At 49.0% G+C, this 16,014-nt stretch overlaps 1 protein-coding gene across 2 annotated transcripts in view; it reads right to left on the reverse strand.

Moving 5' to 3' along the window:
- The window catches only part of LOC147701290 (uncharacterized), a 183,626-nt gene that overhangs the window by 32,396 nt on the left and 135,216 nt on the right, over window positions 1–16,014 (reverse strand). For both annotated transcript variants that reach the window (XM_086928613.1, XM_086928614.1), the window contains exon 4: window positions 12,693–12,977. In XM_086928613.1, the coding sequence (XP_086784739.1) occupies window positions 12,693–12,977 (285 nt within the window). The remainder of the gene's footprint in view (window positions 1–12,692; window positions 12,978–16,014) is intronic.

Here is a 16,014-nt window from a genome sequence, read left to right on the forward strand (position 1 = left end):
GTACGGATGAAGAAGAGAGGAGATGAAAGAGGGGCCGGGGATTTATGGGTTAGGCAGCCAAGTTTGAACTTGCAGCGTTCCGACACAGGAAGCCAATGAAGGGCTTTGAGGAGGGGACGGACGTGGTGATGTTTTGGCTGACGGTAGATGAGACGGGCAGCCTGATTCTGGATTAACTGAAGTCTCTTTATTTGGTATTGCGGAATGCCTGCGTATAGGGCGTTGGAGTAGTCAATCCGGGAGATGACTAGCACCAGCAGCGCCAAGGTGAGAGCTTCAGTGGTAAGGAAGTGAGCTATTTTCCGGATTTTTCTGAGCTGGTGGAAGCAGGAGGATACTGTGGCACTGATCTGATGGTTCAGGGAAAGATCTTGTGAAATGTATACCCCTAGGCTTTTTACTTTTTCGGCGGGACTAGGAGGGGGGCCGAGGGAAAGGGGCCAAAAGGTGAAGTTCCATAGATTGGCTGAGCCTCCGACAAGAACGAGCTCCGTCTTGTCGGGGTTGAGCTTAAGGTGGTGAGCGCCCATCCAGTCACTGATATGGCAGAGGGTGGACTGGAAATCCTGGGCCGCTTCCTGCGAGTCAAGGTTGAAGATGAGCTGGATGTCATCTGCATAATTAAATGCAGTGACATTCCTGCCCCGGAGGGAGCGGATCAGGGGGGTAAGGTATAAATTAAAAAGGAGTGGGGACAAAGACGAGCCCTGCGGGACTCCGCAGGTGAGTTTCATCCTATCCGCCGAGAATTGGGAGATTCGAACAGATTGGTGGTGGTTCGTCAAAAAGGAACGAACCCAGTCAAGGGCCGTCCCTCCAATACCAGTCTCCTTGACACGGTCGACCAAGATGGAGTGGTCGACCGTGTCAAAGGCTGCCGACAGGTCCAGGAGGATTAAGGCTTGGCTGGCGTTAGAGTCAGCACCTCTGCGGAGTTCCTCCATTACAGAGAGAATGACCGCCTCGGTTGAGTAGGCTGGTCTGAACCCAGCCTGTTGAGGGTCCAGGAAGTTGGAGTCCTCAACGAAGGAGCTGAGGATGCTGGTGACATGTGACTCAAGTACCTTGCTAAGGTAGGGAAGGAGGGAAATGGGACGGAAGTTGGCCATGATTGTAGGATCGGCGCTGGGTTTCTTCAAGATGGGTACTACTTCCGCGTTCTTAAACTGACTGGGAACCTCGCCGAGCAGAAGGGAGTTGTTCAAAAGGGCCAGTGGAGGGGTGGGACAGGGTGGGACAGGCTGAGAAGGCAGCCCGGAGAATCGCGGGGGGCAGCAATCTGTGGGGGAACCAGAGGAGACTTTTTTAAGCAGACTGATGAAGACTTCTTCTGATATCGGGGGGAACTGAGTCAAAGATTGAGGGTTGACAGAGGGTGCAGCCTCAATTGAGGGTGCAGCCGGGGGAGTGGAGGAGATGCTATTTTTGATTTTAATAATTTTTTCTATAAAGAAACAGTTGAGGGAGTCACAGAGTGCTTGAGACGGAAGGGGTTTGAGAGTTACCCTATCCGGGTGTGAAAGCTCGTCAACGATTGCAAAAATATCTTTAGATTTCTGCGCAGAGTTAAGGATTTTAGTGGAAAAGTAAGCAGTTTTTGCAGCTGATATGGCTAGTTTGTATTCTCCCAATAATTTTAGGAAGAGTTGTTTCTTTACAGGGTCATAGTTTCTGCGCCAGCGGCGCTCGGCCTGGCGGAGACCTAGTTTTAAGGTTTTAAGACTATCAGAAAACCATTGATGTGCGTCGTGGGGGCGCTTGGATCTTATTAGTTAAAGGGGAGCAACCTTGTCGCTGGCCTGTTCTAGCCAGTCGACTAGTGCAGCTTCTTGGGAGTCGATGGGGCCTAGAGTGACCAAAGCCGAGGATGATTAAGAGGTGAGGAATAGGTCAAGGTCTGCTTTGTTCCAGTTGCGAGCTTGGAGGCTAGGGCCTCGGCTGCGCGGGGGCGGGGGAGGAACCAGGAGGAGAAAAGAAATTAAATGGTGGTCGGACCAGTGACAAGGTGAGATCGTGAGCGACTTGATTTCAAGGTTATAGGTCCACACCTGGTCAAGGGTGTGTCCCTTGGAGTGAGTGGGTAGATGAATGTGTTGGGTACCGTTAAGCCCAGTTAAAAGATCGGTGAAAGCCAGGGATTGAAGGCTTTCATGGGTATCTGCCGGCCAGTAATTGAAGTCTCCCAGGACTAGGAGTTTAGAATTGTTGATGGTGAGCTGAGAGAGCAGGTCACCAAAGTTTGAATAGAAATTGGGCATAGATTGTGGAGGACGGTAAACCAGAATGCAGGTAAGAGGGGAGACAGAAGATTCAAGTCTGATTCCCAGACAGTCCACCTGAGGGATGTTGAGGAGGGAGAGGGAAGTGAACCTGAGGGAGAGATTGATAATGGCGGCTACGCCGCCTCCTAGTTTGCCGGCAGGCCTATTGGAATGAAGTATATAATACCCTGGAGGGGTGGCTGCTAGGATGTCGGGGGAGGAGTCCTCAGTCAGCCAAGTCTCGGTTAGGAGAAGAATATCGGGTCGGTCCGAGTCTAGGAGGTGGAAGATGTCAAGTTGGTGTCTGACAAGTGAACGAGTATTAAGGTACATAACCGCTAATTCCATATTGGCGGGTGCCTGAGCAAGTGGGGGTTTAGGAGGAGAAGGATGAGCTGAGGGTTCGGAAGTGAGAAGGGACGGGAGGGACTGTAGCTCAGGAAAGGTACTCCGAGGTTGATAAATACCTAGTTGTTGCAGGCATGTGGAGCTGGTGGTGTCCAGTGACCTCAGTGAATGTAGGGCAATCAAGTCCCTGGGAGTGAGGGTAGTAGATTGGGCAGAGTGACATGGCCCGGGCCCCGTCCGGTCGCGGACAGGCGCAGACGGGCTTGCCTTAGGCGCGCCTTCGGCGCGCCCGCTGCGCTCGTCCGCTGCGCTTCCGGTATGGACACATCCTATATGCTGGTAGAGGATTGGTGAAGGAAGGGGCGTGGCCTAAATAAGTGGGCGTGGCCTGTGCACCGCGTGGAAGGCGGCGGTTCAATCAAGCCCAGCCTCGCCCTCTGCAGCGCTAAATCCGCTGTGCAGGGGCTCGAGTGTCAGGTAAATAACAAAGATTTCAAAAGAATAGTACACAATTCAATTTTTAAAAAGAGCAGTAAGAGCGTGGCTCCCGGCTGTGCCTCAGGAGATTAGTGAAGTCCAGCAGCGCTTGTTATCAGCGCTTTAAGTATGCTGGTGAGCGGGGGCATGGCCTAAATAAGTGGGCGTGGCCTGTGCACCGCGAGGAAGGCGGCGGTTCAATCAAGCCCAGCCTCGCCTTCTGCAGCGCTAAATCCGCTGTGCAGGGGCTCGAGTGTCGGTTAAATAACAAAGATTTAAAAAGAATAGTACACAATTCAATTTTTAAAAAGAGCAGTAAGAGCGTGGCTCCCGGATGTGCCTCAGGAGATTAGTGGAGTCCAGCAGCGCTTGTTATCAGTGCTTTAAGTATGCTGGCGAGCGGGGGTCGTGGCCTAAATACGTGGGCGTGGCCTGTGCACCGCGAGGAAGGTGGCGGTTCAATCAAGCCCAGCCTCGCCCTCTGCAGCGCTAAATCCGCTGTGCAGGGGCTCGAGTGTCAGGTAAATAACAAAGATTTAAAAAGAATAGTAAACAATTCAATTTTTAAAAAGAGCAGTAAGAGCGTGGCTCCCGGCTGTGCCTCAGGAGATTAGTGAAGTCCAGCAGCGCTTGTTATCAGCGCTTTAAGTATGCTGGCGAGCGGGGGCGTGGCCTAAATAAGTGGGCGTGGCCTGTGCACCGCGAGGAAGGCGGCGGTTCAATCAAGCCCAGCCTCGCTTTCTGCAGCGCTAAATCCGCTGTGCAGGGGCTCGAGTGTCAGGTAAATTACAAAGATTTAAAAAGAATAGTACACAATTCAATTTTTAAAAAGAGCAGTAAGAGCGTGGCTCCCGGCTGTGCCTCAGGAGATTAGTGGAGTCCAGCAGCGCTTGTTATCAGCGCTTTAAGTATGCTGGTGAGCGGGGGCGTGGCCTAAATAAGTGTGCGTGGCCTGTGCACCGCGAGGAAGGCGGCAGTTCAATCAAGCCCAGCCTCGCCCTCTGCAGCGCTAAATCCGCTGTGCAGGGGCTCAATTGTCAGGTAAATTACAAAGATTTAAAAAGAATAGTACACAATTCAATTTTTAAAAAGAGCAGTAAGAGCGTGGCTCCCGGCTGTGCCTCAGGAGATTAGTGCTCTGTTCTTTTTTCTGTTTGTGCTGATAAACCACATTGGGGCAGTAATGTGATCTATAAATCCAATTTGATTGAATTGTTGGCTATTTTCAGAGGGTCTTGAAAACATGTTGAAAGTAGTCACAAGAAATGCATTTAGCATAATTATTGTCAGTTCAGTTTAGTAAGACTTTATTCGGTCTATTACAACCATCAAAGTATACAAATAAACAACACACCGCATAGTAAATTCCTGTATGTACAGCTTCTAAAAACCAACTATACACTTCTTAAAACCGACAATCCTCAGAAGGAAGAAAACATTAAAACTGGCATTTAAAAACACACGATTTCAATTTAAAATCCTGAGATATAAAAATGTTTGTACCACATGATTTTCGATCTTATGCTTCTCATTCGCCTTAAACGCTTAACCTAGACCTCTCAAAAGTCGTTACATTTTAGGAACTCCTTAACTTTTTTTATAGATTTCCCAATGGCACAGGCTATGTCTAGATTGACCATTTCTAGTAAAAGGTTTTCTGCTTGCGAGCTATTTGTAATATCATACTTTTTAAAAATCGGACATAAAAAATCTTTTCTCATTTCTAACAACTTCTGACAATCCAATAAAATGTGTATGATATTACATGCTGTTCCTAAAGTGCAAGTGCATTTTTCTTCATTATTTAGCATAAAGCTTTTTACCCCTTTACTCGCATGACATGGGTTTACCCCAATTCTTAGTCTTAGTACTTCACGCCTCAACTGGCAACTGGGTAGCCTGTCAATATAAGGAAAATGTTGATCTTTTTGCCACACTGTGACAATATGGAGAACTGAGCTTTTCCTAGAAAGGTAATCTTGGTCCGGTGCTCGAGAGACTTCAGATCCCAGCATCTTAAGCTCTCTCTGAACAATATCAGGCTGAAAGGACTGAGGGCACAATTCAATCTTTAACTCGCAACACGCTTTTCGGACTATGGCTCTAGTTTCTTTTGCCCAGGTTAAATCCCTGTTTATAATTTCCTTCTGACACCATTGTGAGATTTTAAGATCTTGATCTTTGTAACCTCTTACAAGTATAACTTTGTATTCGGACAAGATAAAGAAATAAAATTTAGGCTCTATAAACTTAGAATTTAATAACACATCTTTTAGTGTTGATGCTATTTAAAATATGTGTTTGAAACTGCCACTTTCAGAAAGTACAAAAAAAGTAGGACAACCTGCCCTAGACAGAATCTACACTACCTTAATTCACTCCTACCGAGTGAAGATTATTTTTAGCACAATTTGATCAATCAGTTAAAACTGACATCCAACACGTGTACAAACAATACAACAGGTGTGAAATCAATTTGGAAAAAATATTTTTAAAAGAACAATTCATCTAGCATGGTACATTGCTTCTTTTATTCAAAAGCACTGTTCCTTGAACTTCATGGATTTCAAGTAGCGTAGATTACAAGCTTGTTAATGACAATTCCCAATGCATTTCGGGTGCTACTTGCACCCTTCTTCAGGGGAAATCTACAAAAACATATGACAGAAATGAATTCCTGTATTACATATCATGCAAAGGCCTGTCATTTATCTGGGAGAATTTACATACTTGGGCCATGCAAAACACAACTCTTTAAAAATTCAAGTGACAGGAAATGTATCTAAATCAAAGGTTGAACAATGGCAAAGTGAAGTGTGAAACAAGTCCCTATTGTAGTAGATAAACAGGGAACAAATTCTCAGGTGCTCTGTGAAGATGCCGAAAACAATATGTGCATTAGTATCAGTGATTTCAACATGCATGTTCTACCAATGCAGTGGAACAACACCTATGTCTAAAAGATACCTTGATTGTGTGACTAAACATAGCACACAAGCTTGTCTGCCAGTTAAACACTCTGTAACATGAGAGCAACAAGCTATAAGAATCTTAAGTGAATCCTACATGCCAGTAATCAACCAGTGAGGCAACCGGTCCTCCTCTCACCTCTAATGCAATCAGATCTGCTGAAAAAGCCTTAATCAACCAAAAAAGCCTACTGGCGCAGGTATATTACCTTAGGTAGCCACTGAAAACACAAACGAAAAAACCAATTTGTGAAATTATTCTAGTGCAAATCTTGCTTTTAATATTTGCTCCCTGCGGGGAATCAGTGACTCAATATCACCTCAGTTTGAAGCGTGTCACAGTTTACTCAATGAGTGGGCACTGGTATCAAAACAGTGGATTGGCTATTATCAAGAAAAAGTAATGGTATGGTGCAAGTCTCAATCAATCAATCATAGCATTTATATAGCGCGCTACCCACCCGGGCGGGTCTCAAGGCGCTGGGGGAGGGGTTCAGTTTATTGCTCGAAAAGCCAGGTCTTGAGCTGCTTCCTGAAGGCGAGGTGGTCCTGGGTTTGCCGAAGGTGGGTGGGGAGGGAGTTCCATGACTTGGCTGCCAGGTAGGAGAAGGATCTTCCTCCAGTGGTGGCTCTGCAGATGCGTGGAACGGTGGCGAGGGCGAGGTTAGTTGATCGCAGCTGGTGGTTGGGCGTGTAGAAGGTCAGTCGGTTGTTGAGGTACTTGGGGCCCAGGTTGTGGAGGGCTTTGTGTGCATGGTTGAGGAGTCTGAACTTGATCCTCTTGCTGACAGGGAGCCAGTGTAGGTCTTTCAGGTGGCCGGAGATGCGGCTGTGTCGGGGGATGTCCAGGACGAGTCGTGCGGAGGCGTTCTGGATGCGTTGGAGCCTTTCTGGAGTTTGGCTGTGGTTCCGGCGTTGAGGGTGCTTCCGTAGTCCAGGCAGCTGGTGACGAGTGCCTCGGTGACCGTCTTCCTGGTTTCGGTGGGGATCCATTGGAAGGTCTTGCGGAGCATGTGCAGGGTGTTGAAGCATGATGATGACACAGTGTTGACTTGTCTGGTCATCGAGAGGGAGGAGTCCAGGATGAAGCCCATGTTGCGTGCGTGATCCGTTGGCTTGGGAGTGGTGCCCAGGGCAGGGGGCCACCAGGAGTCATCCCAGGGGGAGGGCGATGATCCCAGGATGAGGACTTCCGTCTTGTCTCATGTAGATATTGAAGAGGGTGGGGCTGAGTGATGATCCTTGTGGTACGCCACAGATGACTTCGGTGGCCTCTCATCTAAATGGGGGAGGCGGACTCTCTGGGTTCTTCCTGTGAGGAACGAGCTGATCCATTCCAGTACCTTCCCTTGGATTCCGATGTTGCGTAGGCACTGCACGAGGGTGCGGTGGCAGACAGTGTTGAATGCTGCGGAGAGGACCAGGAGGATAAGGGCCGCTATTTCCCCGTTGTCGAGCAGGGATCTGATGTCGTCTGTGGCTGCGATGAGGGCGGTCTCGGTGCTGTGGTTGGCTCGGTAACCGGACTGAGAGTGGTTGAGGGATTCATTCGTCTTGAGGAAGGCGGCGAGCTGTCTGTTGACGGTCTTCTCGATGACCATGGCCAGGAACAGGAGGAGCGAGATGGGGCGGAAGTTCTTGAGGTCGGTGGGGTCAGCTGTTGGTTTTTTCAGGAGGGCGCTGATTTCGGCGTGCTTCCAGCTCTCCGGGAAGGTGGCGTGTCGAGGGAGGTGTTGATGATGTCCTTGAGTTTGGGTAAGATGGTGGAGTCGGCCTTGTTGAAAACGTGGTGGGGGCAGGGGTCAGTCGGGGATCCGGAGTGGATGGTGTTCATCGTGCTGATGGTGTCTTCGGTGCTGACTAGGGTCCAGGCGCGGTGGTGGGGTGCGTGGTTGGTGCGCCGAAGCTGTTGTGTATTTCGGCGATCTTGCGGTGGAAGAATGAGGCGAGTGAGTCGCAGAGGTCTTGCGAGGGAGCGATGTTGTTCTTTCCGGTGCTGGGGTTGGAGAACTCTTTGACGATGCTGAAGAGTTCTTTGCTGTTGTGGGCGTTGTTGTCCAGTCGTTCTTTGAATGCTGCCTTCTTGGTGGTCAGGATCAGCTGGTGGTGATTGCGGGTGGCGTTCTTGATGGCAGTCATGTTGTCTGTGTTCTGGTCAGTGCGCCAGGCCTTCTCGAGGGTGTGGCAGGTCTTCTTGGAGTTCTTAAGTTCTTCGGTGAACCATGAAGTTTTCTTGATGCCGGATCTGCTGGGGGGGGGGGGGTCTTCTGTGGTGCGAGTTCGTCTGCGCAGTTGGTGATCCACTGTGTGAGGTTGTTGGCTGCTTCGTTGGGGTCAGTGGAGCTGGCTGGGGGGTTTCGGTTGAGGGCGGTGGTGAGCTTGTCAGCAGTGATCTTGCTCCAGTTTCTGCGAGGGGCCTGTTGGGGGTGGTGGTGAGTCGTGATTCTTCTGAAGCTGAAGTGGACACAGCTGTGGTCAGTCCAATGGAGTCCGGTGGAGTGGCTGAAGGAGATGTGTTTGCTGGAGGAGAAGATTGAGTCAAGCGTGTGGCCGGCGTAGTGGGTGGGGGTGTTCACCTGTTGCTTGAGTACGAGGTTGGCGAGGTTGTCCAGCAGGGTGTTGGTGTTGCAGTCCTTGTTGTTCTCCAGGTGGAAGTTGAGGTCCCCTAGGAGGATGTAGTCGGTGGATGGGAGGGCCTGTGGGCTGATGAAGTCTGCGATGTCTTCGCTGAATTGAGCGCAAGGTCCCAGGGGTCTGTAGATGAGGGTGCCTCTGAGTGTGGTCTTGGGGTCGGTGTGTACCTTGAAGTGGAGGTGTTCAGCGGTGGTCAGGGTGTCGTTGGCGTCGGTTGTGATGCGGATGGTGTTCTTGTGAATGATGGCAATTCCTCCTCCCGTCTGTTTGACGCGGTCTTTCCGGGTGATCTTGCATCCGTCAGGGATGGCGATGGCGATGTCGGGCGGGTGTTGAGCAGGCTGCACTTGAGGTGGCTGCTGCTGGTGCTGGGCTTGGCGGATGCGGTGCAGGTCTGGAGGCAGGTGAATTTGCAGGTTTGCCAGGTGAAGGGTCCGTGGGTGCGCTTCGGGGTGGCACGGTAGCAGGCGGGGTTCCGGCTGGTGTTGAGTGCATGGAGGGTGGTGGTGTCATAGGTTCGTCGTGTGGTCTGGCGTCGGTGGGTACCAGGGGTCCTGGCACTGGGCACGGTCCAGGTGCGGACGGGCGCAGACGGGCTTGCCTTTGGCGATAACAGGGGGCAGAGCACAAAGGGCAACAGAACAGAACAGTACAATCAGGGCAATACTACGGCGATAACACGGGGCAGAGCACAAAGGGCAACATAACAGAACAGTACAACAGTACAATCAGGGCAATACTACAAACCACAGCGGGGACACAATCAGGGCAGCGGTACAGCTAGTGCGAGCGGCGGCGGCAGCAGGGGACCGTGTGACTTCCTGGAGGGGCCATGCGGCGGGTATATCGACCGGCAAGCTAGTGTTTTCAAGAAATGAGCAATTCAACTTAAAAACCAGCTCAAAGCTCACATGTATGCTGGCACACCTCTCATAAGGCTTCCGTGGCCTGTTGCTGACTCGTGTAGGTGATCCGCATGGCGTTTAAGGTGTCCACCGTGTGACGAGAGAGTTAGTCAACATCAGCGAAGGACTCTGCTAGGTAACATCTATGTGCGACGGTCATCTTAGAGTGGAGTCGTGGTGTTAGTGAACTTTAAGTGTGAATGACGAACAAAACCAATGCCGTCCTGTTGTGGGAAATTATTGCTGTGATAATGTGCCTCTGAATTTTATATGGAATACAACTAGTTGCTGCTCACTCACGTATGATATGGAATTGTCTGTTGAAATGAGTAGTATGTGAGCACTATTAATAAAACATGCAATAAAGTTTCAACCATGATTAAAAGAGAGTCAATGCTAAATAATTAGCTTTAAACAAAATTGCTTACAAGCTACAGCCTCACTGCCAAACAGTCTGTATATCATGGTAAACATCTAATGATACTCAAAAATCAGAGTGTGTGATCAATGTACTGACAACATTACGCTAACATCAATGCCTTGTGTAGCGCTACAACCTGTATATGAGCCATCTTCATTCATCCTGATAATGCCAGGATTACTGAATTGCGAAGTAATCAACTATAATAACCTTGTTATCGTCAAAATTGCGTCATTGTATATAAAACATATGTGTTTCTATGAACAGCTAGCAATGCTGAGACATTGCAGTACATAACTAAACTGACATCATTGTCTTGCGGAGTGCTTCAGGCTATACATGAACCATCTTCGACTCATGGTAATACAAAAGTTGCTCTGTTAAACAATGTAAAATAATCAAAACATAAACTACAAGTAAACATCAGTGCATACAATAAAGAGCATCATTGCGTGCAACATCAAACGGAATACAATCTACTATTAACATAGTTGAAACCTGTGCTTCAGATACATATCTCTTCAATAAGTTCTCAAATATTTTGCACATATTTATGCTGCGCTTCCTAGAGCCATGTTACCACTCCCACAAATTTATGTATGTTCCCTTTGTGCGTAATTGTGGATTTCTATAAAAAAATTGCAGCGGTTAAAATGTAGTCAACCTAACTGTCACGTGTCACCACGTGTACTTTCAGAAAGTAGATATTTGCTTGTTTAACCATTCTGTGTGCCTTTGCCTGTTTGTGGATTGACTGTCTGATTTTGGAGTGACAGGGGCTGGGGATGTACATTTACTGTAGACAGCCACAGGGGGGAGGGGTTGATGCGTGCCTCGTCCTTCCTGGATGACTCTATTGAGATGAATTAACCTTACCTGCATTTAGAGTAGTGGGAGGAGTTTTCCTTGCACCTGAATAGGGCCTGTCTCCCTTGCACAATGCTGTTTCCACCTCCTTTGATCATATTGCACCAGTGAGGATGGAAGTGGTCTGGACTGTGCTCAGAGACCCTTGCACAAAGAGGAAAAACAGCAAAATGGGTATAAGTAGAGGACCTTATACCCCAGAACTTAAGATCATTTATGAACTCAAGAGGAACCTTTGCCAAGGAGAAGACCTGGAGAGCTGTGAGGAGGAGTAAGGCTCCTTTTTTCTGTGTGATGTGTGGGGTGGACCTGCAGTTGCTGTGTCTGCCAAGGAAAAGACAAAGACTGGAACTTTGCTTGGAATCTGCTTGAAGAAGAATCTCCAAGGGTTTGTGTGTGCTTGCCTTCTCTTCTGAAGTTTCATGGACAGATAGACTTCACCACAACCTTCCAAACGCTGCTGCTGAAGATTCTGAACTGCCAGGAGGTACCTATTTTGATTTTGGGGCTCTGGAGGAAGTTCCTGCTGTTGGGGGCTGGGAGAAACTTGAATAGAAGAAAGAAAAGCAATCAGCGATGCCACCGTGATACCATGACCTGCACTGAAGCCAGGGACACTGTTCGTGAAGTGTACAACATACCACCCGGACAGCACCACAGTTCCGGCAGTCTTCGACACCTGCAGTCATCGCCATTTTCCGACACCAGCGATTGCATCAACTCTGTCATCTCCTGTGCCTGAATCCTATTATTATGGCACTGCCTACCACTGAGGGTGCCTCTACTAACTCGTCAACATCGCAACCTCAGTAGAACCAACACCTTGCATTCCCTGTGGCAGCAAGGTAGCCAGCATCAACCCCCGCACAGACACCTCACCTCCACGACAACATGCAAGGTCATAGACTTTGTTATTCAACGGTACTGTTTATTTGGGGGTCCGTGTGACTCCTTGCCCAACACTGCGCACCTGACGATCGTCGTCGGACTTTGGATTTATTGCTGTCACAATGCTGCAATAGCCCTAGGTGGAACTATTTGTTTTCTGCAAATTTTGTTCTTAAAATAACTATTTTGAAGTGCAATTTTGCTAGATGTATGTTGGATTTTTGTCTTTTTCGGTCTTGTTGAGTTAAGATAAAGATATTTATTTTTGCTAAACTGGTGTGGTGTCCATTTGTGGTGTTAGCAATGTATTACTGTGTGTTTTGAGTATAAATACTTTACACATTGCCTTTGGGATAAGGCTGTCTGCTCATGCAAAGCTATCAAGGGAGTGCCCAGGGGTTATCTAAAGTGTGTACCCCCTTATCCTGACCAGAAGCAAGGGTCCCTACTTTGACAAAGGTACCTACCTCTGGCAGCTATATACCCCATTTCTAACTGTATGCATCTTAACTAGAACCGTATTAAAAAATACCTGTATTTTAAAAGACAAACATCTGATAGTTGCGGAGGAAGATTTTGCAAAAGCCTCTTATACTAAATTTGTCTTAGACTTTGTTGCTAACTTCTCCTGGTTGAGGGAATATTTTTCTTCCAAAAAAATGGTCTGACAAATTTGCTAATGGAACATCAACAAATCAATGTTATAATGCCTTTCAAACCCAATTTAAGATCCTACATTTTGCATATTATATTCCAATCTCGATTGACAGAAAAAGTCACTGGTGCATTTATTACCTTTGTGGTCTGAACTTAAAAAAATACAGGCTTCAGCACTGGATCAGTATGGATGCAACATCTAAAAACACTGTTAAGTTACGATCACTGTTGATCTATCCAGGAATATTAAAAAATCCACACTTACCTGTGGCATGGAGAGTGATGGTGCGCTCCTGAAGGACATCATCCTGGAGCCAAAGCTGACAGCTGTATGCAGTGTTATTAGTCCTTAGGCCACCAACCTTCAATATGCTCTCAACATGATGTGCTTCATTCCCTATGCTTCTGAAAGTAGTATTGTATAGCATCCAGTGCAGTACGTCTTCATCTCTCTTCCACTTAATAGTAAAATTTCCCTTCAAGGAGATGACAGTCGAACACGATAGTGTGATGGTGTTGTTGTTTGCCGTATATATCAAATACAGATATCCTGTAAGAAGAATGAACCCTATGATGATTAGATGCCTTAGCATGTGTCCTTGTCCATTTATAGGCTTGACAGCACAACAAGGAAATGCTGTTTCAGAACACTTTCCGCCCATTGGAAAGCTCAGGGCTGAATCTCTCAATGCGTTAAGGGATTTAAAGTTATTCACAGAGCCTCACTAGGCGTAGACTTCATCTGTATTTTCCTCTTATTTTTGAACTTTTCTATTATTACATTTTCCCCTCATGAACCATGCAGACACATACTTTTCCTTGACTTCAGAATGTTACACTAATTCTCACCGGAGCATGCAAAGTTTTGTCAAAGTTTAGGTATTCTTAGTGACTGATGTGCATAGCGTGTATGAGATACTATGGGACAATGGCTAATACCAGTAACCTGAGATGTATGACCTGGAAGGTGAGGGGATTACACACGATGACGAGGAGACATAAGATCCATGCTTACTTGGTCCGTAGGGTGGTCTATATTGCTCTACTCGAAGAAACACACTTGACAAAAAGCGAGGGGATAGCACTACAGCGCAGGTGGAAAGGTCAAGTATATAGCACCACTTACTCCGCATTTGCTAGGGGAACACTGATCTGGATCAGGGCGGGAGTCCCATTTCAGGTGACCAAACAAACAATAGACCCTGAGGGCAGATACGTGGCGATTGAGGGAAAACTCAGGGGCAGAGTTATTGCCCTGTGTAGCATGTATGCACCCAACACTGATCAGCTGAAATTCCTGTCGAAAGTATCAGGAGCACTGGCGCACTAATTAGCGGACCCGGTGGTGATAGGGGGGGGGCTTTAACTCAGTGACAGATGTTTCGCTCGATAGATCTCACCCACTTTAGCTGATTCCCCGGTACCCCGTCTGACCAAAGGTAGACTAGATTGGCAAGTACGATGGGGACTGATAGATGCATGGCGCGTGCAGCACCCTAGAGATCGGGATTACTCCTACTTTTCTGGCATGCACGAACTACATATTCGACTCGACGCAGTGTTGTGCTCCCCATTGGTGATGCCGACTATTGCGCGAACCGAATTTCTCACCAGAACAATTTCAGATCATAACCCCCTGCTAGTCACCATAGACTGGATGATAGAGGCCTCATGCGTCCCAACTTGGAAGCTACGGCCTGAAACATTGGACAACCCACTTTTTAATGCAGCGCTAGAGGAGGGGATAGCTCAGTATTTTGCAGAAAACACTGGCACAGCTACATCCAGGGCGACAGAATGGAACGCCTTTAAGGTGGTCCTCAGGGGGCTCTGCATTGGGAAGTATGCGGGAGTACGGAGGGTGGTAATAGATGACCTCGATAAAGCGCGGAGACTAAACTACGAGAAGCTGAAGTAGCGAGGCCTGGACACCCTGAACTACAAGAGGAGGTTAGCAAGGCCAGGGAAGCAGTAGCTGTCAAAGTAGAGCGACTACGCAGTTTCGACTACAAGGCCTACACGATGAAGGTACATGCAGAGGGGGACAAGGCCGGAACGTTGTTAGCATGGTTGGCCAACCCCACAAGGGGAAACTCCCCTATCCTGGCTTTAGAGAGAGAGGAAGGTGACATGGTCTATACCCAAAACGAAATAATGCAGAGCTTTAAAGACTACTACAAGGTGCTTTATAAAAGCAAATTGGAGGATGGAGGCCCTGTTATTGACAAATTCCTAGATGGGATGGACTTACCACGGTTAGACCAGGAACAGGCGGAGCAATTAGGAAAGGATATAGGATTGGGTGAAATTAGGGGCGCTATAAAGCGAATGGCCTGCAACAAAACACCGGGGCTAGACGGTCTGCCCATAGAATTTTATGTGAAATATGTGGAGCTGCTAGCGCAGAGACGTCAAGAGGTGTATACGGGGGGCGTGGCTTGGACGCCGATCGGGATGGCGGCGTGAGCTCGCAGCTCCGCGCGGAATCCCGCTAATTCTCCTGTTTTTGGAACCCTAGGCGACCCGAAGACGATGCTCCTGCCCTCTGAAGTGTAAGGGGACAGCTGGGGACAATTGGAGAGTCGCTGGGGGACTGCTGGCCCCGGGAAGACCGAGTTGAAGAGGCGGCCGAGGTGTTGCCGAGGGCGCGAAGAAAATGGCGGCGATGAGGTCGGACGGCTCCGAACTTCAGCCCTGAGCCAAGTTGGCGCCGATTGGCAAGAGATCCTGTAATCGGCTGATCGGGGCACTAGGATAGGCGGTGCTGTGTCCTGAGACCAGGGGACGTTGACCGGATTCGCCCAGAAGCTTGGAGACCTTCGTTGGCCACCGCCATAAGACTCATCCTTTCCCCCCTCAGGCTTCCGAGGGGGGCGACATAACGGAGCTATTCTAACTGGTCGTTGCTCCTGAGAGCGTCGGAAAGGACATTGCACTGCCCGGTGCCCGGAGACTGGCACGGAACTACGGGCGCCAACGCAAAACAGGTTCCTGGCCCTGTGACGCAGCACCCTGTAATGGCGGCGATCGGAGGGCCGATGGCCGAGGGACGCCGTGAGGGGGACTTGGCGACATCTACTCGGCTGAGCGAGAGTCCATCCCCGGAGCTTGATCAAGAACAGCGGCTGAACCGGCGTTTGGATGCCATACTTGAGGCGATTACTTCAACTAAGGAAGCATTGCATCAAGACATTGCCCAGGTGGCCACGGGCCTGGGGCTGCTGCTCGCGCGGATCACGCGAAGCTAGCGGACAGGGTCAAGGACCATGACCAACTGTTGCTGGACCTGAAGCCATCGGTGGTGACCGCGGAGCACAGGATCACGGACATCTTGGCCCGACTGGACACGCTCGAGCGGAGGGCGGAGGATGCCGAAGGCCGCAATAGACGGAACAACGTGCGGGTCGTAGGCCTGCCGGAACGGATTGAGGGGGAGGATGCGGTGGCCAATATGGAGAACTGGTTCCGCACTGTGGTAGCGCCGGAGGGGCTTACTCCTTTTTTCACTCTGGAGCGAGCTCACCGGGTACCTGCACGCCCGCCGGGACTTGGCCGCCCCCCCGACCGATGGTGGTGCGGCTCCTCCA

The sequence above is a fragment of the Lissotriton vulgaris genome, chromosome 7, assembly GCF_964263255.1.
Source record: "Lissotriton vulgaris chromosome 7, aLisVul1.2, whole genome shotgun sequence".
Taxonomy (NCBI): Eukaryota; Metazoa; Chordata; class Amphibia; order Caudata; family Salamandridae; genus Lissotriton; species Lissotriton vulgaris.